Genomic DNA, 21872 nt, shown 5'->3' with positions numbered 1-21872 from the left:
TTTATAAATAAACTTACCATATCCAGTTTTTCTGATATTTTGGCATAGCTGTGTACCTTAAGTTACTAATAATCTGACATAGATTCTTAAATTAACCAATATCTCATTTTTGTAATTCTTCATGAAGTTATATAATGGAAGATCCAAGACATCTCCTGATCTTGGAATGTTGTGGTCTAGAGACATCTAGTAGCATGCTCAGAGCAAGCTTTATAACTACATTTGCCATCTGATTATTACAATATTTTGTGTATAGTTTGAGCTTACTGATGTCAAATTCCTGGCATATATCTCATTTTCTGATACCTTTTGAAGTTATCCAATGGAGGATCTGAGACTTCTCCAGCTCTTGGAACGAGTCCGTACTGTGGCACTGCTGAGCCCTCTGGTTTGGAAACATCTAGTAACATGCTTAGAGCACGCTTTGTTACTGATGACTCAGGCAATGGACGCGGATTCAGCTTTAGTTATGTGACTGTCACAGCAGGTATGATGCTAATTTCACACTTTTCGCATTGTACTCACAATTCAGTGCAATGCAAAAATGTTACTTTACCCCTGTGCCAGGATGGTTTTGAGGCTAATACTCAGGATGGATCAAGGTTGTGGTTTGAATGGAAATATTTTGGGAATAATCAGTTTTTCAGTTTGCCTGCGGAAAGCTGCAAGAGTGGGACTATCTGTCCTTTCCCTTTAAAAATTCCTGCTTTTTCATTAAATTTAAATTCATCTACACAAGATTTACACAGCCCTAAATGAAATATGTTGATTGAGGAACAGATTTATTTTTGTGATATACAGGATTGAGTGAGTCAGCCATATTCTAATCCTAAAAACTCAATGCCAAACATGGTTATTTGAAAAATGTAGGCACTCTAAATGGAACTTCCTTGTGCCAAATGCATATTGTTTAAAAAGGAAAGAAAGACAGAAAATTATACTCGATGAATCGAATAAAAAATCCTACTTCTTATAATGATAATAATAATAGTGGTTTCTTGTATAGCGCTCATGTCTGTCAGACTAGACACTCCTGGCACTCCCGATTATTACCCTGGCTTTAGCAAGGCTGCCATTACGGCACTCTAGCATTTCAAGGAATTAATTCCTGCCAGGTACCCATTTACATCACCTAGGTTGAGTGTGGCAAATGTAGATCAATGTCTTGCCAAAGGACATTAGTGCCGCGGTGGGACTCAAATATCCACATATCCACTCGACCACGACACCTTAAACCATCATAGATTCAGTTGATGAAACTGATTCATTATCTTCTCTCTCTCTCTCTCTCTCTCTCTATCACAGGTTGTGGTGGACATCGTACACTAACCAGTGCTACTGATACAGGGTTCATCTCATCTACCAACTGGCCTAATAACTATGTAGAGAACACAGAATGTATCTGGATCATCTCTGGACCTCAGACATATCTCATATCTGGAGTCTTTGAGAGTAACTTCTACATTGAGTCTCATTCAAGGTACATGTACTTCCTACTTTTGTAAATTTACTTTGAGAAGTAATCAAAGAAAGGAATAGCTAACATTCAACCCCTCCAATGTTACCATTCCCCGAAAGGTCAAACAGACTTTCTTAACAACAAGATTTGGCACTAATGTTTATCCCTTGTGACTTAGTTGTTTTTTTTAAGACATACATTTAGACGTCTTAGGTATCAATGTTAAATCTCCTCTTTCTTTCAGTTGCCAATTTGACTACATTGAGATCCGTGATGGTGGTTCTGCTAATGCTCCTCTGATTGGTCAGTACTGTGGCAATGTAGCTCCTAATCCAATCACCACAACAGGCAATGCCATGTATGTCAGGTTCTCAACAGACTTCAGTGTCGTTCATTCTGGCTTCAAGATGACCTATAGCCCAGGTGAGTTCCTTTATGGTTATGGAGACATTGGATTATGAATACAAACATTCTGTTTCATCAAGATTGTTGTCAGGATGGTCTAAAGCATAGCTATTTTCATTAGCTTTATGAATACATTGAAATATATGTTCAATATGATATTTCTTCAATTTTACCCAAAAAAATTCTGATCAAAAAGTTGTTGATTAAATACCAGTACTAAGGATTCAATTATGTAATGCTGAATGCTTTTAATGCATGATGTTCTATAAGCTGTACTGAAAAAATTATTTCCATCTATATTGCACCTTGGAAAAGAGTAGCAAATGTACATGTAGAACAATATCTGCCCAATTCAACCCACATTATATATGTTGTAATGTTATAGTATCCTATCCATGAGAGTTAAAATGCACTTGCCAATTTGCTCCACAAAGCATATACATGTATATCTAGTGTAGCTAAGCCACTTCAACATTTATAATCCAATTAAAATAACAGTGTATCAGTCAAATATCTTACCAAAGGGCATGGTGTATCAATATTCCAATGAGCTATATTAATCTGTTTGGAGCCAGAAGGGTGTTAACAATGTAGAAAAAAAAGTTCTTTTGGCTTCGAATGCACAATATGCTTGATCAGAGCACATTGGGCAGAAGGGTGTGTTTATTCTTTGAAGCGTATGATGATACTATGATGGAAGTACTTGCATGATGTCTCAAGCATAATACCATTTTATATTCATCTTCTTGTAGCTCAATGCGGAGGCAGCTACTCTGGTACCAGTGGAACGTTCAACTCGCCCAACTACCCCAACAACTATGATTCAGCTGCAAACTGTGAGTGGTACATCACAGGTCCTGTAGGTCACTATGTCACCGTCTCATTCTCAGCATTCAATGTGATTGGCTCTGGAGACTGTTCTACTGGAGACTATGTTAGGATACATGATGGACGCAATGTTTCAGGTAAGTAGTCCTTACAAACTGTGATTATTTGTGACATTCAATACCAATTTTGGTTAGATTGGAATAGTAATTGGAAATAAATTCATGTAAGATTTCTGATTTTTATTGACCAACCATCTAATCCTTAAAAAATCAATGTAAATTGGGTATAGTGAGGTAAAGACAACTGATTATCTTTGAACAACTAGTACAATTACTGATGATTTTGATAGTGTCCCTCAAGTGAGAATAACTTGATTTTTAAAATGCCTTTTTACTGACAATGAATAATTATGCATTTTTAAAAGATTATTCATATCATGTACTATAACTTTCATGGATGATATGAACACATAGATGGATTCAATTTTTTTGTAAAAGTATCATCAAAACAGAACCTACCCTCATGATATGTCACAGGAAATGTTAATGGATCATTCGGTTCCTTTTTTTGCTTGTGTATGTTTTATTAAATCAACAGAATCACAATATTTATAAATAATTGGAGAGTCGTTAAATATCAAGAGTAACATAATATGCTGTCTTCAGTTTTTGCAAAGGGTAAAATAAAAATGTTATAATGAATGATACCATGGAATGGAAAGTTTAACCTTCATCACAAATGTTCACACATGTTTTTTTATCTTTCAGCTCCTGTGCTAGCGACGTACTGTGGAGGTAACATCCCTGCATCCATCGATACATCTGATGCTTATGCCTACGTCGTCTTTGTCTCCAACTCAGACTCTAATACTGGATCTGGATTCTCTCTTCAATTCACTGCCAGTCTAGAAGGTTTGTTTATCAGGCGCATGTAGATTGGGTGTCAACATGAAGGGTTTTCACATACAGGGCATCCCCACTCTAACATGTTTTTAGATTTGAACTTAATGATATACAGTGCTAACCTGTTCTAAGATTTTCAAGAAAATAAAATTGGTGAGTTTAGATCTTTGCAGATAATTAGAGTTGCTCTAAGGATCTGCAGATTGTATTTTGGAAGAAATATTTCTTCAGTATATGCATTTTTGTGTTGTTTTGCAGCCAACTTGACTGATTTTGACCTTTTGTCATCTTAGGAATTGTAAATACCTTTAGATAAAGAAACATATGCTGTCTTCATTAACACACGTTGTACTCAAAATTGTTATTTCTCTCTTGATTTTTAAACACAGAATGTGGAGGAGACTTGGTATCAGCCACAGGCTCTTTCTCTTCACCCAGCTACCCTAACCAGTACATGCACTCTAGGGTGTGTGAATGGCGTATCACTGTTCAGATAGGTCATCAGGTCAATCTCTACTTTGCTGACTTTGATGTGGAAGACTCCTCAACTTGTGCCTTTGACTCTGTTAAGGTAATATTCCATTCACAATTTATATAAATTTCATGAAATGTGCATTCACTATGTCTGTAAGGGCTTCACAGATTTGTCATTATTACTATTATTGCATCGGATGAAGACTTTTCCGTACACAATGTGTGAACATTCTGTACTCTATTTGGAGCCTGCTACATGCCATTTTACAGCCTGATTGAATGCCATCGATGTTCCCATCCTACTGGGTACACATTTGTGCACTTGAGTAGAGGGAAACAGTAATATCTTGATAATATATCAAGTGTAATGACAGGGCTTGAACCCATGAGCTGTGTATCTGTGGACAACTGCTTGACCATGATACCTCTACATCAAGGAGTTGTGGAGTGAAATACATTAGACATTGATTTTGAAAATGTTTGATATACATCGATACCATTGCCTGTAATAGAATGATAGATTAATACCAATATGGGGCCTTTCTTACAGGTATACAATGGTTTAGCTGACAACTCTCCTCTGCTAAACACCCTGTGTGGGATAGAGACTCCAGACATGATCTCCTCCAGTGGTAACACCATGCGAGTCGTCTTCAGTACAGATGGTTCAGTTGCAGGTCGAGGGTTCCAAGCTCGCTATGACTCTAATGATGCATCAGGTAAGGATGGCTAATGAAAATGCAGAAGATTTCTCATTAAAGAAGAAGTTTGTTAGAATTATTCCTGGAAATCACATTCACCCAAAAGTCTGAATCATATGAGACCTGAGGCAACAAATTCTCCATGATCTATTTGCTACATTAGCTTAATTCCTAACTTTAACTCTAGACCTTACACTATAAAGGGCTATATGTAGAGATGAGACCTAAAGTTTATGCAAAACCCTTGCCATTGGCTCTTATATCATGAGGTTGGCCAAAAAAAAAAGTTTTTAACACGTATGGCAGCCAGATTGAGCAATCTGAAGCTTTTGTCATCTGACTATTTATGTTGCAAACTTGTTAGTACACCCTTGAAATGTAAGTTAGATATAAGGTGAAAACCTGTTTTAGCAACCACCTGTATAGAAAGAACTCCTGTCTCTAAAGATCACATCTTTTCTGTCATACAAAAGATATTTCTCATTGAAATGTGTATTAAAGAAACCTGTATATTAATACCACCTGCCTATAAAGACCACCCTCTTCTCTCCCTTGAGTAGTCTTTCTATACAGGTTTCAATGTAATTCTTTATCATCTATTTGATTGTTACAGTGTGTGGAGGTCAGCTGACAGTCAGGCCTGGTGGATCAGGATATATCTTCAGTCCTCAGTATGGAATAGCAAACTACTCAAACAATCTCAATTGTGAATGGACTCTTGGAAACTCTGCCATCACCAACAGCTCCCTCTATCTCACATTTGAAGATGGTTTTGATCTGGAATCTAGTAGCACATGCTCTTTTGACTATCTCCAGTTGTTTGAAGGTACAGTATTCCTTTTAAGAAACTTTTATTTCCGTTATATGTCCAAATATGTGATAAACTTGAAGTTATATTGCAATTATGAGATTATAAGAAGTTTTCCTTCTTTGCCTATTCTTCTAAGAGAGTATTAGCTGAGAGTAAACTTGTGAACAAGCATGACGGCTCAGTGGTAGAACTGTGCTGCCATAAGGCCTAAAATAAAAACTTGTTGCATTGCCCTTTGCAACCGACCCAAAAATCTGAAAATCTATGGTCGGCATTTTAAAAAAGATTTTTTTTTTTAACCGTTTTTTTTATATTTTTTTTTATTAATGAATACAGAAATATGTATTTCGTTTGTTTAAATGGGATATAAATGCATAAAATCAAATTATTCCAAAACTCTCACTCCTGCAAACCATGGATAATTATGAGGTGAAAAAGATATCAATGGAATGATGACGCTGAAACACATGTATTAAAGCATTAAAACTGAGAAATATCAGCGCAAATGGGGCGGGGAAAAACGAGAAAAAAAAAGAAAAAACCTTCAAATTTGAAAAATATCGGCCCAAAGTGGGCGACCAAAAAAAAAAAAAAAAAACTTTTCCGACCGACCGACCCATGTTTTGGCACCCAAAGGGCAATGCAACAAGTTTTTATTTTAGGCCTAATTTGGAGGTCCTGGGTTCAAATTGATGTGATACTCATACAATATGATGTGCCAATGCCCTTTGGTAAGGCAATGATCCCCAATTTCATTTCTTAAATCCTTGGATCGTCTGTTCACTTATCTACAAGTGTATATTTCCTTTCTGAGCAGCCTTGTCAAATGAATTTATCATCATAATGATGATAATGGTAATGATACCTATAGTAATGATAATGATGATTCACACATTTGCTGTGCTCCATGGATCTATTTAACTTTTCTTAGCCACAGAGGTATATTGAAATGAGGGATTTATGAAAAAATGAATGTGTCTGTGAGAGAGAAAAAGAGAGAGAGAGAGAGGGGGAGATTAAATGAATTTAGTATATTCAAGAAATCCTTGACATTGATACCGTGACATGCCTGATTGTAGGATCTGATAGCACTGGAGTAGAGTTAACAAGGTTCTGTGGTACGACGGCTCCTAATCCATACTTCATCCCGTTCCAAACCACCTTCCTGAGATTTAGAACTGATGGCAGTGTGGTAGGAGAAGGATTCAGAATGCAGTACCAGGCATCAGGTCAGTTTCCTTCTTTGCTCACTGCTAAAGAATTTGAATTCTTGAAGCAGTGTTATAAGTAGCCACCCGTCTTAGATCACAACGAATAACATTATTTCAATCTGTAAGAGATCATGTGATATGAGTAAATTATAAATAATTGAATACTGTTATAAAGTGATGATCTAGTTTTGTTGTGCAAACATGTTTGCTATGATAACATTTGAAGCATAAAGAGTTATCCATAACAACAACAAAAACTAAGCTGAAAGATAATTTATGAATGTAAATTTGAATGTACTATTGAATACAATGCGTGAACACAGCAGATTTTAGATGTGGGATTGTAAAGGAAAATACAGGTTTGGTAAATGTATTTATCATATTTCCTATCAGGAGATCTTAAAATACCTATTATTGATTTTGATATATTTAAGTATATTGCATAGTTCAATTTACTAGAGTCAGTGACTGAAATGACTATCATTTTCATCTATGATAAGTTATACAAAAATATTTAATCTGTATTTTGTATGTTGTATTCATTTGTTTCCTGTATAAGTATTTTTTTTTTAATTATACACCTTTGCTGCAGAAGCACATTGATCAAAACTATTCCTGTCTTATTTCAGGTTGTGGTGGAATTGTGTCGGGTACATCCGGTGTTATTACCAGTCCTAACTTCCCTAACGACTATAATCATGATGACCATTGTGCTTGGAGGATAGATGCTCCTGTTGGAGAAACAATAACTGTAAGTTAGTCATTACAACAGCAGATAATAATAAATGGCACATTTTGATCATCAGTTTTCTCATGATCTTGTTAATGTGTTTTCTATCAATAAATGACGGAGGTGGGTTGTACCACACTGTGACAATTGCCCCACAGTCAATATCCTGCTATAACCAAATGCATAACTCAACCCTGGACCCAATACTGTATGTAACCTTAACCCTAAATCTTTACCATTGGTTAAATAAAGCTCAGAGGAATTGTTGCAGGAACAAATGTTGGGTCACTTGAAGATGAGCTATAAACAGATATGTCTTTGTATGGATATTACAGAATGGTATTTTACTTTCAATATTCAATGTTTTAAACCCATTTATAATAATGATTCCAATCTTCAGAACCCATTCTCTTGTTATATTTATTAGAATTAACAGCAACATGTTTAACTCCCAAATAGTACTCCCGAAAATTTCTACTCCTAAATGGTACTTTTTTCAAGAAAGAAAATTGTGGAGGCATGCATATTGAATGAATTGGAGGTACACTGTGAGGGTTGATACTATGCAAAGTTACACACATCCATAACATCTTTGTTTCTCTTTTGTCTCTCTTTTTTTCTAGTATACCTTCACATCCTTCAACATCGAGACTGATCCTAACTGTGGTTATGACTATCTGTCTGTGAGAAATGGGGGTTTCCCTAACTCCCCTCAGATTTCTGGTCAGTACCCCCTCTGTGGCAGCGTGGCTCCAAGCAGCTTCACGTCGTCTAGCAACCAGCTCTTTATCATCTTCAAGACTGATCAATCAGGGTCGGCTGGAGGCTTTAGGATGGAGTGGACAACTGTCACTAATGGTCAGTTGAAGTAGAATTGAAATAGAAATTTGACTTGTGTTGGTGCCACCAAAATTATCTCGCAATGTACTAGCATTACAGTGAAATGCAGCAAAAGTAGACTTTACAATATAAAATGAATATCAGAACAAATTAAAGGAAATTAACTAACCTTGAGAGAAATTACAAAACGAGCATTATTGCCCTCATATTATGAGAAAGACTAGATGTAGGCGAGTTAGAAGTATAACAGGGAGATATAGAGGGCTGTGGATGGATATTATGGATAATGACATTGATTACATTTAGGCATAAAAACAGATTTAATTCTCTTAGAAGGGAATTGTGAAAGAAAGTTTTGATAAGAGGAATGATTAGACTCATTTTGGTTTTATTCGCATTCAACACAAATAAGAGACCATATACTGAAGACTAATTATATCATATTTACAATATACGATTGATAACATAAAATAAGCATAAGAATTAAACATCAGAGTCATGAATACAAAGTAGATGAGGTGGTGAAATACGATTATGATCTGACACAAAAATCAGTAAAGCACTGAACCAACTCTGCAATTTGATAGTCCAATGGATTTAGAAGTCAGCCTGTAAAATATAGGTCATAAAAATTGTTAGCATGAGGGTCTTCCCCGGCCCCCCCCCCCCCCCCACTCCGGGGTCGATGGGCTGCATGTGTGTTTCTAAAATCTCTGGTAAAGGGGTACTTTTTTCTCCGACAAAGTCTGGCCCGTATTGACTTTCACACTGGAGATAGGGGGATGCATTCAAATGAAGGGAACAAGCATACATGTACCCTAAATAAAACTGAGTGGGTGGGGGGGGGGGGGGGGGGGTCATTCCTATTTGATTAGTGGAGAGATTAAGGAATTGTGATATTATCAGCTAAATTGTTTACATTGGATGTATTGATTGGTAAAGGTTAAAGTGGATGTAAAATTTGCTGTTTGATATTAGATGTTTCAAAATTTGTTTAAATTAATTATCAGGATCAAGCAACGGTGATGGTAAATTGTAATATAACTATTAAAGTTGAATATGATATGATTTATTCAGATAGAGCTGGATTTATTTTTAGAATTTTAATAATAAGAGGCTTTTTCTTGTGATATAGCAAATTACTGATTAAGTAATTAATGAACCCTTTTAATAGATATAAAACTAATCTACGCTGTCTGTTATTATGCTAGGTTGTGGAGGTAACTTCCACGGGACAACAGGAAGCATTCAGACACCCAACTATCCTAGAAACTATGATGCAAACGCAGAATGTGTATGGAGTATCCTATCCGATGATTCTATGCATATTAATCTTGACTTTGACCCAAACTATGGCCTTGGCACTGGTGACACTATCGAGGTGAGGGGAATTTCAAAACATAGTTTGTTGAAAAATGAGGATTACATGCAGTGTACATTTTTAATTTTCTTTCATTTATCAGATCTGTTGTGATTTCTGTGTTTCCTAAATCTGGATGTAGCTTTTTGAAAGTACATGAGTGTAGTTAACCTTTTGCAGGAGCAAGGTCACATGTTTATGAGATTCTTGATTATCATTGTCATATAGAGACTAATATTTGTTGTCAGTGAGTCCAGTCCTACAGTATTTTGAATTTAATTTGATATCTGAGATTTGGTTGTGGAGAAACATAGGCAATGACCTTATGAAGATATTGTATGTTGCATATAAAGGGCATTGGATGGATACATATTGTAGCGTAAATTCTTAGTTTGATCCGTCTTTTCTTGGCATGATAAAAAAAATTAATGTCCGTTAGACATTCAACATCTGTATCATATCTCATGTTTTTCTGAACAGTTCTTTGATGGATTCAATGAGCAGGCGCCTTCCTTAGGGATGTTTAGTTCATCATCTCCTGCTACCCAGGTATCATCAACTCATAACATGATAATGGTCAGGTTCCGTAGTGATGCTAGCACACAGAACGTTGGGTTCATGGCAACTTGGACTAGTGGTATGTATGCCTTTTTAGATATTGTTGTAGAACGATGTTAGATATGAAGGGTAGATCGCATTTAATTCTTGTTCACACATGAAGTTAGAAACTGCCTGTGTCTGTGTGTGTGTGTGTGTGTAAACTTGACAAAGTAGCAGGGACTGTGTTGTGAATATGACTTTATTGTGATGAGTTGTAGTATCTTGAACAGAGGTGTTGGAATAAAAGGGTGGTAGGATATGTAAGGAAAGTTCGTGATTAATCTCAGACTGTAGTTACAGTAACTTTCTTGTAATCATCTATATTAAACAAGAGTCCATTCTCTGCTTTTTTAATGTGAGAATACATCAATGGAAACAGTATGTGTTAATGCTCAAGGTGATAGCTAGGTATATGATGACAAAGATCATCTGTGGCAAGAGATTGATAGGAAAAGCATAGTTCAATGAACTGTCAGTGTCTCTTATCATAGAATATTGCGTGTGAAATGAATAAGTATTATTGATTCTCTAAAAGTCATGTAATTCTCTGAAGTATATATATCCTTGTTTTTAGCTCATCCGGCCCGAAGGGCCCGATGAGCTTATGCCATGCCGTGGCGTCCGTCGTCCGTCCGTCCGTCCGTCCGTCCACAATTTTCAAAATGCTTCTTCTTCATTATTTTTCAACCGATTTTGATTCTGATTGTTTCATATGATAGGGCTAGGAGGGGGATTTAAAACTTCTACACAGAATCATGAAATTCATTATCTATGCTAATTTATGCAAATTTATTCAAAATCACAAAAAATGCTTCTTCTCCTTCATTTCTTGACCGATTTTGATTTGGTTTACTTTATCTGGTAGAGCTAACTTTGGTACACTAAACTTCTACACAGAATTTTGAAATTGTTCTCCATTAATTAATTATGGTAATTTATGCAAATTTATTCCAAAAATAACAAAAATTGCTTCTTCTCCCTCATTTCTTGACCGATTTTGATTTGGTTTGCCTTATCTGGTAGAGCTAAATTTGGAACACTAAACTTCTACACAGAATTTTGAGATTTTGCTCCATTGATTAATTATGGTAATTTATGCAAATTTATTCCAAAAATAATTTAAAAATCACAAAAAATGCTTCTTCTCCTTCATATTTCAACCGATTTTGATTTGGTTTGCTTTATATCCTAGAGCTAACTTTGGTAGACTAAACTTGTACACAGAATTTTCAAATTTTTATTTTTTGACTGGTTCAAAAGTGTACCACATGAAATTTACTATATTTGTTGTTGCGAGATGCGGATGAGCGCTACGTCATTGACGTTCTGGTTATTTCATTTCTGAACAGAATGTGGAGTGGAATATATTGATGTTGGAGAAGGTTCCATTAGTTCACCTGGCTATCCAGACGCCCAGTACTCTAATAATCTCAACTGTAGCTACAAGATAAGCGTGGGTTCAACTGTTCCTCTTGTCATGAATTTTGAGGATCCCTTCGATATTGAGAGTAAGTGTTGTGGTTGAATATGATAATGATTTATTTCCTAAGGTCTAAAGTTAGTCATTGTTATGATGTGTTATTCTTGTTGTTTGTTAGTTTGCTTGGTTGATTTTTTAAGGAATTTTTGGATAAGCAGCCCAAATTAACAGAGTTACAAGTTAGTTTGTCTTTCTTATGTTCCCTGTTTTATGGCAATTTTGAAAATATTTACCATTTTGTATATTCTAGTTACAAGATCTGTACATATACTCAGGCCTGATAAATATCTGATTTAAAACGGTTTCCCGATTTTTTTCCTTTTTTTCTCCTTCTTTTTTCCCCCATTTTTTTTTCTTCCCGATTTTACTCCTATTTTCCAGATTTTCCCCTGATTTTTTTCAAATTTTCTTACTCAAAAAGGGGGAATGTTCTTAGATGCCATTTTTTAACAAATACCAATTGAAAAATTTGTTTATTTGAAGAAGATTTCCTCTTTTAGTGCTCGTTATTATTTTCTGTATCATGTTTTATGATCAGGTCATGGTACTTGTGCCTATGATGGATTGAGTGTGTATGCCGGTACAGATAACCAAGGCACATTAATGGGTACTTACTGTGGAACCACTACGCCATCATACTTTGAAGTCACAGGACCTGTCTATCTCAACTTTTACACTGATGGTAGTGTTACTGGAACAGGATTCAAACTCAATTTTGAGCAAGGTATTCTTTATTTTTCAGTTCATTGTGTTTGCCTTTTTTGATATTTCTTAAATACCTTTCACAATGATTTAGAAGCTAATAGAAATGTTTCATCGAGGGTAGAGTCACTTTTTGGCTTTTTTATTACACATCTCCATCAGTTCTTTTACTTGGTGCATATCACATACTTAATAATTGAATATGTTCTCCCATCAGTAGGACTTTGACTTTTACCTTTATGGAACGCATTATGAAATTTACCCTTCTCAGCAGTTTCATTTAATATAACCACTGCTCCAAATGACACATATATGTGAAATAATTTTTTTCATTAAGTTCTTATAAGCATCAGTCATCTTTCATTTTTTCCAAAGAATGTTCTACAGGTACTAATATTACATGGTATGATAATAGGTGTTTGTGTATTATTACAGGTTGTGGTGGAGTTTTCACAGCTGATTCTGGTCTTATCACCACTCCGCCCCACCTGACAGCATACAAGAATGATCAGAACTGTACATGGCTTATTACAGTAGACTCAACCAAGAATGTAGAATTCAAGTCAGTTTCTATTATTGCTCTTTTTATTTTCTTAACTATTATTATTACTACCATCATTATAATTGTTTTTTTAATCAGTTGTAGTAACTTTGGTGGTTATGAATCATCCTAGCCAATGGAAAATAGCAGATAGATGTATGAATAAAGTCTCTTTGGATTCGGGGGATTTTGTTCACAATTGGGTAGGTTCCTGTGAGTAATAACATGACATTTTCATACTCGTGACAACATCACATACGGACTATGGCTGTTTCTCTGATAAAATGTCTTGTGTGGATGGAAAGGATACTTTCCAGACTGATACATTTATGTCTGGTGGAAAAATCCTCTAAAAGCAGCTCAGACATTGCTTTATTTGAGTAAAAATGCTCTTGTATGTTTAATAACAGAGAACTTACCTACCAGACACTCGTTGTAAAATGTTTTTATTTATATTTATATTTCAAGGCTATTAAAGTTACAGAATTCAAAAGTTATCTGGTTAAGATGAGAGTTTACAAAGCTTATTCTTCATATTTTTTCTCCGCTTGTTTTTCGATTTGCACTTCAGATTCGACACATTTGAATTAGAATACCACACTTCATGCAACTTTGACTACGTGCAGCTATTTGACGGTACTGATTTCACTACACCCCTTACCCAACCTCTATGTGGTTCAACCATTCCCCAAGGCTTCTTCCACAGTACAGGCAATTCCATGCTTATCAACATGGTGACTGACTACTCCGTCACTCTCGCTGGATTCTCAGGAGCATATCTGGCTACCTATGGTAAGTTTGGTGGAATTCAGCATGAAATGGGTATTTTAGAATTTTGGTTTTCATTTCATAATCTTCAAGGAGAGTCCTAAGAAGTGGTATGCTGATTGTTTTTATGTAATCAGATTTTTCTTCATTTGCGCACCATCATATTGTTTGTTTGGAGCCAAAACAGCATTAACTTAGAAGGCAAAACATGCATGTGTCAAGTTTGGTCCAGGCTTCTCAGCTATTTTTTCATCAGGTTTTAGAATGAGAAAGCTCACAAGTTATTTGTTATCTTTACCTGAACTCAGTTGTATGCAACCTTCTCTTTATATTATTGACTTACCTTGTCTACAGGACCAAGCCAAGGATGCGGAGGAACAAAGACAGCAGCATCAGGTACCATCACAGACTTTGACATTGATAACAATGGACAGTATGAGAACTCTGTGGACTGTAAGACACAGGTCATTCTACCAGATATCAACAAGGCAGTTCGTATCAGCTTCACTGGTTCATTCAATATCCAGGACTCGACAGACTGTGTCAATGACTATGTGGAGGTACGCAATATTTCCTTTGTACTTTGTCTATTTGGAGCCAGAATGATGTTAATTCATATATTATCAATACAGAGTTAATTGCCCTTCAGACAATGTATTCTTTCATTGTTGAAATATTAAAAAAATGTAATGTATGGTAAAGCTTATCATCTCTTTTGTCACACTGTATTTATTTCCCATTACAATATCTATCTCATTTTTCTTTCTCCTTAAGGTGTCATTTTATGCAAATTACCATGTAAGTTTCTCCTTAAAACTGTCCATTCATGTTGAAACAAAAATCATTGTGTAGTATTAATGTTATATACTTTAAAACTGGACAAGATTGAGTACAGATTTTTAGATAATTTATGTGCAAATTTATAGAAGTTATTCATATTCCATATGGTTATGATTATGTAAAATCTTCCTGTATTTATGATTTGTTTGAAATTTTTACATTTTTTATATAAAAATTCAATGATTAAAACCATGATTATATGACATTGTGACAAAGTATTATATATAATAGTCATGTACATGTCTGAATTCATTGAATTCATTTCTAATTCACTTCTTATTCTCACTCTGTCTCTCTCTGTATGGTGAACCTTTAGATCCGTGATGGGTTTAGTTCAGCATCTCCCATGGTTGGTCGATTCTGTGGTAGTACTGCTCCTGATGATGTTACCCTGTCAGGAAACCAAGCGTATGTGGTGTTCCATACTAATGATGCTGTCACCAGCTCTGGCTTCACCATCCAATACTCATCCGTTGATTGTAAGCATGCTTCATCTGCTACTAAACAGTGTCATCTCATACTTGTGCTTAGTTATCAACCTTTCAAGACTAAAATCTGGCTTAAGACGTTGTGTTACATTATATTGGGCATAAATATACAAGGTATCATTTATGGATACAACTTTAAGATAAGGGAAACTGCTTCTGGTTCTAATAATGATTGGATTTATGAAGTGCCTTTTCCAGAGGATCAAGGCGCTGTTCCTCAGTCTATAAACAAATTAACAAGAATTGTACAGGTATATTTTCAGATGTTTTTTTAAGAAGTCAAATGAGGTACTTTTTCTTAGAAATGCTGAAAGTTTATTCCATACAGAAGCAACGGATTGGAAGGATTTAAACCCAGTCTGTTTTGGGGGAAGGGAAGGAGCTGATGTAGATCAGAGTGAATATGATGTTCTGGGAGTAAACTGTAGAACTGCCTAGTCCAAACAAACTGGTACACACTAAGTTCTGGATCAGGCTTTGATGCCCACAGCAGAAGGGGTGAAAATTGTGATCATTCATATTGTGACACGGATGTCTCTGTAATACTGCAGACTTGACTTATCATTGGTGAGAGGTTTAAACACTTTACTTTAGATGCAAAGGTTGTGGGCTGCTGTTGCAGCACTATTGACCCTTGCAAGACTTTAATCTAACTTTGCCACTCTCCACCCAGGTATTAAATGGGTACCTAGTTGGAAGGAATCCTTTGAATGCTGTGAGCGCATATATGAGTAGTATGGGGTGATATTGGAGTGCCTTGCTCACCCTTGTATGGTGAATATGACCGCTGTAGTAACCAGTATTGAGGATATTACATGATTATTATAAATAGACAACAATAACTTGACTTGATATCATCTGGTTTGTATATTTCTTGACAGTGCCATGTGGAGGAACCTTGTATGCGACCACTGCTGCCCAGACCATATCATCTCCCAACTATCCTAACAATTATCCAGTCAACCAGCGTTGCAGCTGGATAATTGACGCAACCAATGCAACTAACCGAGTTCGACTGGAAGCCACTGATTTCAAGGTTGAGGCTCAGGAAGACTGTACCAATGATTACGTTGAGTTCAGAGATCAACCTGTAGTAAGTTGTTATCGATGTCCTTTAATGTTTCATGAAGAGGTGTCCTGGTATTGTAGATACGCCAGTGGACTGTCAATCATTTGGTTTGCCATGTGAGTCCCAGCTTGCTACTAAAGTCCTTTGGCAAGACTTAACCTACATATGCTATTTTCCTTCCAGTTAGAGTAAATGGGTGCCTGATAAAAATTTATTACTCGAATCATTTCAGCAACTTGGGGTAGTGGTGCTAAGAATTCCTGAAAAAGCTGTACTTAAAATGATTGAATTATGAATAGTTTTGTGTCGTGGTCGAGTGAATACGTCGACGGACTGTCGATCTTATGGTCCGCGGTTCGAGTCCCGCCACGGCACTAATGTCCTTTGGCAAGACATTGATCTACATTTGCCACACTCAACCCAGGTGATGTAAATGGGTACCTGGCAGGAATTAATTCCTTGAAATGCTAGTGCGCCGCAGTGGCTGCCTTGCTAAAGCCAGGGTAATAATCAGGGCAGCGCCAGGAGCGTCACAACGTGACGGACATGTGCGCTATATAAGAAGCCACCATCATTATTATTATTATTATTATAGACCATTGAATCCATTGTCTACTGGGACCGAGTGGTTCCTGTATTATACCTATGGGAAAGAGTGAATTCAGTAGTCAGCGGGTTAACTGTTGTGAAGTCTTACCTATATTATATAATCACTTCCAGTGAAGTGTTGGATTAACATTTTTTTTTTTTTTTTTGTTTTTTTTTTTTTGTTGTTGTTTTTTTTTTTTTTTTTGGGGGGGGGGGGGTTAACAACAGTGGAATGTGGCAGAGAATCCCTACATGTACCACTTGTCTTTTTTATTGTGGAGCTAATGATGGAAACATTTTTCTCTGCAGGGATTGGATGGTCGAGTAATGAGGCACTGTGGTTCAAGCCTCCCACCAACCTTTGATTCCAGTGGACAAACCGCCCAGGTGTACTTCTACTCAGATGCTGTTTCATCTACCACAGCTAAAGGATTCTCTTTGCAATATTCCATAGCAGGTAAAAAGCAGATCAGTAAATAAAGAAGGTTATTATCTATTTACGGCTTCCAAGTGGTACAATAAATCAGTGTATTTAATATCTTGAGCGCAGTACCCGGATGACTGATCAATATTGTTTTCGTATTGCTCAGTCATCCGTGAACTTCAACTATCGATATTGATATCACACGAGAACAAATTTTGTTATTTGGCTAGTCAGCCTGATGAAGCCTAGGCCTAGATGATAATACTAATATTAAATATGGCTTTGTTTTTGTGTGATACAAGAATATATTGCTCTCGCTATGGCAATATTGGACTTGTCTCCGACTCATTCAATATTATCACACTCTAAGCCATCCAATATTATATAAAGATTCCATTCATGAAGTCAAGATAGAAAGTAAGTCCAGTACTGTATCTGTAATGGAGCTGAAGTACCAGCCTTTTGTCCTTGTAAAGGTGAATAACAATTTGTCAATCTTTGTCTATTCTATTGTCTTTTATCTTGTCTTATGTAGTTGTCATCCTTTTCCAGTTCAGTTCATCCTTCTCCCCATTTACATCTAATACTTTCCTTCATATTTTTCTTCTACTTTGAATATTTTTCTTCATCACTTTCTTGAGTTTTTTGTTGTTTTCTTGCCATTTTATATTTGTTTGATTTGTTGCTCAACTTTCCTTTACCATTTGTATTTTATATGCAGTGCATAAAGTGAGATGCTATAGGCCTACACACATTTTTTGAGGATGAGGATAACATTTGTAAGAAATTATTTTGTAAATAATCAGAAGTAATAATGCAGGCAAATGGTCAAAATTAGCATTCTGCCTCCCATTTCACTGTGCCATATTCAGTATATTTATTTTAATTTTTTCTGAAGGATTACTCTTTAAGTTCTGTTTGACAATATTTTCTCCTACAGATTGCAACAGGAATTATAACCAAACCCATGGCACCATCATGACGCCTGGATATCCCAGTGTGTATAGCAATGGCCATGACTGTAGCATACGTGTTACCAGCCCAGTAGGGACATACATCTCTCTCTACTTCAATCACTTTGATGTAGAGTCCCATCCAGACTGTGTCTATGACAGTGTAACGGTAAGCTGACTAGGTGGCATGTAAAGATACGGAATGCTAAAAGGTGATTTTATGCAATGTGATCCTGTGCAACATACAACATTTATCCATATATTCCATCTGTTAGAGAAAAATCTCTTTGATGTGACTTTGACTAATGGTAGTGATACAAGAAAGCATGGATGAAATGTGGAAAAAAGAAAATTGCATGGATTCAGCCGTAACCATAATTATTGGTGATATTACTGAATAATACATGAAATTTCTCATACCCGAATGACTTTTTTTGGCGTTCACCAGCTACATGTCCTAATTATAGCGGCACGCCAAGGGGTCATAGCAGGATGTAACATCCCCGACAGCCAGTATAGAAACAGCTATGCTTCAAACATTAAAGCAGTCCATATATCTTTTATAAACCCAATTCACAAAAAATCTACAAAGAATTCTCACCTTATCCTTTTCTTGAGTAAAGATTGGTTAAAACATCACAGAAAATCTGAGACACTGTCTGTAAATCTTCGCTGGAAAGTTGCCTGAATGTTACGTTAATTGGGAATCGCACACACACTGCACTTTATAGTATCCGCGCTTGTACAAACAAACTTTTTACATGTAAACCAATGGGGATTTCAGCCAAATTTAACTATGCGGCCCGTTACCCGGGGCAACTGGCATCTTTCTAAAATCACGACTCCAATTTCGACCAATCAGATGACTAGATTTATTCATCATACTAAAGAGAGATATATAATTTGTTTTAGTGCCTCTAATGCTGTTGTTGCTGTTAATATTATCATTATTGTTATTCTTGTCATGTATAGGTGTATAATGGATCAGATGCCAATGCTGCTGTGGTAGGCACATACTGTGGTGATGTCCTTCCTCAACCTATCTTTGCCAGTGGGAATGATCTTTTCATACGCTTTGTAACAGATAGTTCAGTGACACGTGGTGGTTACGATGCCTCATTCACATCATCTAGTGTCCAAGGCAAGCTCACTTTAATGCTATTTTATGGATTTTTGATTTTGATTTACTGGTCTACTGTCTTGTTTCCATTGCAATGTATAGTTAAACGAAAGCTGATAAAATGGCAATTTGCTAGTTGTCTTTCTTGTTCAGCTGAAACTGCCACAAAATAAATGTATAATTATGAGCATTGGCAAAGAATCCGTATAGTATCACTCATATCTACACGATACTTAGCCCAGCACATAGTGGAGGTAAGTTGCATGTATAATTATAATAATAATAATAATAATACATAACATTTATTAGGCGCTTAATACTGATGTTTCTAAGCGCACAGTGTTCTGATTAAGAGAAGACTATAACCCGTAGAATTAAATTAGCAAAAAGAAAAGAAGAAAAAGCAAAAATACAAAAGTAACATAGATAAGGTAAGAAAAACAGTGGCAATCAACTAAATAAAGACAAATATGGTGCGCACCTCCATTGACCGACGCACAACTGCAATTTACAATTTGAAAAGATAGGTTTTGAGTAGAGATTTGAATTGAGATACAGAGGGGGCGCAGTGAATAAAGGCGGGCAGTTTGTTCCAGAGAGCGGGGGCAATAACTGAAAAGGCGCGGTCACCATACCGGGTGTTAGTGCGGGGTCCAGGTGTTAACAGTAATGTGGAAGATGAACGAAGTGTTCGTGACGACGTACGGGAACGTAAGGATATGAGATCGGAAAGGTAAGAGGGGGCTAAGCCATTGATAGCTTTGTAGCACAGGAGAAGAATTTTGAAGGATATGCGGTGGTGAATTTTAAGCCAATGTAGTGAGTTCAATATTGGAGTTATGTGCTCTGATTTACGCGAGAGAGTCACAAGCCGAGCAGCGCTATTCTGTACCCTTTGAAGTGGGACTAGATGTGACTGAGGGAGGCCAGAAAGAGAAGAATTACAGTAATCGATATGGGTCGAGACAAAAGCATGGACTAATTTTGAAGTTGTGGGTCGGTCAAGTAGCCTCCTGATTCTACTGATCTTATATATACCAAAGGAAGCAGACTTACAAATATTACTAATGTGTTGTTTGAAAGTAAGATTGCTGTCAATATTTAAACCAAGGTCACGCACAGAAGCACAACAACTGAGAGATCCATCACTCATAACAAGATCAGGAAAGGGGTCTGAGTTCCGAAATTTAGAAGTAATATGAATCATTTCAGATTTTGAATCATTAAGGCAGAGACAGTTTTGAAAAGACCAGGTTTTGATTTCATTGAGGCAACTGGTGAGTTTGTTCGCGGCTACTGTCCTGCTGTTTGGGTGAAGAGTTACATAAATCTGGGTGTCGTCTGCATACATAGTGTGTTGAATATTCTGATGAAGGTTAATAACATTTGAGAGAGGGCTGGTGTAAAGAATAAACAGGAGGGGGCCGACCACGGAACCCTGAGGAACGCCGCAGATGAGGGGAAATGATTCCGAGTTGGTGTCATTGATGATCACCTTCTGAGTTCGGTGCATGAGATAGGAGCGAATCCATTGAAGTACGGTGCCGGTGATGGAGAAGTCGTTCTCTAAGCGATGGAGTAACAGGTCGTGGTTGATAGTGTCAAATGCGGCAGTGTAATCAAGCAAGATGAGGACAGCTTCATTACCCTTATCTACAGCTAGAAGTAGGTCATTTAGGACCTTGACAGTTGCAGTCTCAGTAGAATGATGATTCCGATAGGCAGATTGGTGGATTGGAAACAAACCGAGATTGTCAATGTGGGCTTTCAGCTGTAGTGACACAATACGTTCCAAAACCTTCCCAAGGAATGGCAGGTTTGCGATGGGCCTGTAGTTCTTAAGTCCATTCGTGTCGAGACTCGGCTTCTTTAGGAGGGGAAGAAGCAGAGAAGTCTTAAAAGACTCTGGAACTATTCCGGATGATAACGAGAGATTGAACAGTTTGGTTATGTGAGGAAGGAGTTCATCGAGGACTTCCTTTAGAAGCCAGGTAGGAATCGGATCTAGCTTACAGTGTTTAGAAGGAAGTGAAGTGATGAGCTTCCTGACTTGTGAGAGGGATACAAGGCAGAAATCAGAGAGTTCATGACGAGGGCCTGAAGCAAAAGATCTTGAAGCTGGTGCTGGTACTACATTAGGGAAAGAGGATACAACTTTGGCGACTTTTTCCCTGAAGAATGTAGCAAATCTGTTGGCGAGTTCACTATCAGAAGAATGATCTGGAAGAGGTGAAGATTGAGTGGGCGTTGAGAGTGTCTTCACAAGACGAAACAGTTCTTTAGTGTCAGCATTCTTGATGAGATCTTTGAGATACGCTGACTTCGCATTGAAGATGCACTCATAATATGACTCGCATTCACGGCGGTACAGCTCTCTATCAACAAAAAGTCCAGACTTGATCGAACGACGTTCCGCACGACGCCTTCGCCTCTTGGCTTCCTGGATATCATCGGTAAACCATGGCGCATCAGGTCTGATTGATACAGTCTTGACCTGGATTGGAGCGTGCTTATCAATCAACGTCCGCAAAGATGAGTTGTAATGCTCCGCGGAAGCAGATGGACAAGATAGATCAGG

At 36.9% G+C, this 21872-nt stretch overlaps 1 protein-coding gene across 1 annotated transcript in view; it reads left to right on the top strand.

Moving 5' to 3' along the window:
• Positions 1–21872, top strand: part of LOC591417 (cubilin) — a 75764-nt gene that overhangs the window by 46259 nt on the left and 7633 nt on the right. Inside the window, exons 41-63 of the mRNA XM_030972123.1 lie at positions 316–487; positions 1306–1480; positions 1704–1882; positions 2617–2829; positions 3460–3603; positions 3984–4165; positions 4619–4787; positions 5383–5595; positions 6660–6809; positions 7421–7542; positions 8145–8379; positions 9573–9742; positions 10202–10358; positions 11671–11829; positions 12340–12525; positions 12939–13065; positions 13616–13836; positions 14167–14372; positions 14969–15131; positions 16022–16233; positions 17107–17254; positions 18162–18343; positions 19147–19315. Coding sequence (XP_030827983.1) covers positions 316–487; positions 1306–1480; positions 1704–1882; positions 2617–2829; positions 3460–3603; positions 3984–4165; positions 4619–4787; positions 5383–5595; positions 6660–6809; positions 7421–7542; positions 8145–8379; positions 9573–9742; positions 10202–10358; positions 11671–11829; positions 12340–12525; positions 12939–13065; positions 13616–13836; positions 14167–14372; positions 14969–15131; positions 16022–16233; positions 17107–17254; positions 18162–18343; positions 19147–19315 — 4054 coding nt within the window. The remainder of the gene's footprint in view (positions 1–315; positions 488–1305; positions 1481–1703; positions 1883–2616; positions 2830–3459; positions 3604–3983; positions 4166–4618; positions 4788–5382; positions 5596–6659; positions 6810–7420; positions 7543–8144; positions 8380–9572; positions 9743–10201; positions 10359–11670; positions 11830–12339; positions 12526–12938; positions 13066–13615; positions 13837–14166; positions 14373–14968; positions 15132–16021; positions 16234–17106; positions 17255–18161; positions 18344–19146; positions 19316–21872) is intronic.

Source organism: Strongylocentrotus purpuratus, unplaced genomic scaffold (assembly GCF_000002235.5).
Source record: "Strongylocentrotus purpuratus isolate Spur 01 unplaced genomic scaffold, Spur_5.0 spur5_scaffold_6, whole genome shotgun sequence".
Lineage (NCBI taxonomy): Eukaryota > Metazoa > Echinodermata > Echinoidea > Camarodonta > Strongylocentrotidae > Strongylocentrotus > Strongylocentrotus purpuratus.
This window is presented reverse-complemented; position numbering and strand designations above follow the sequence as displayed.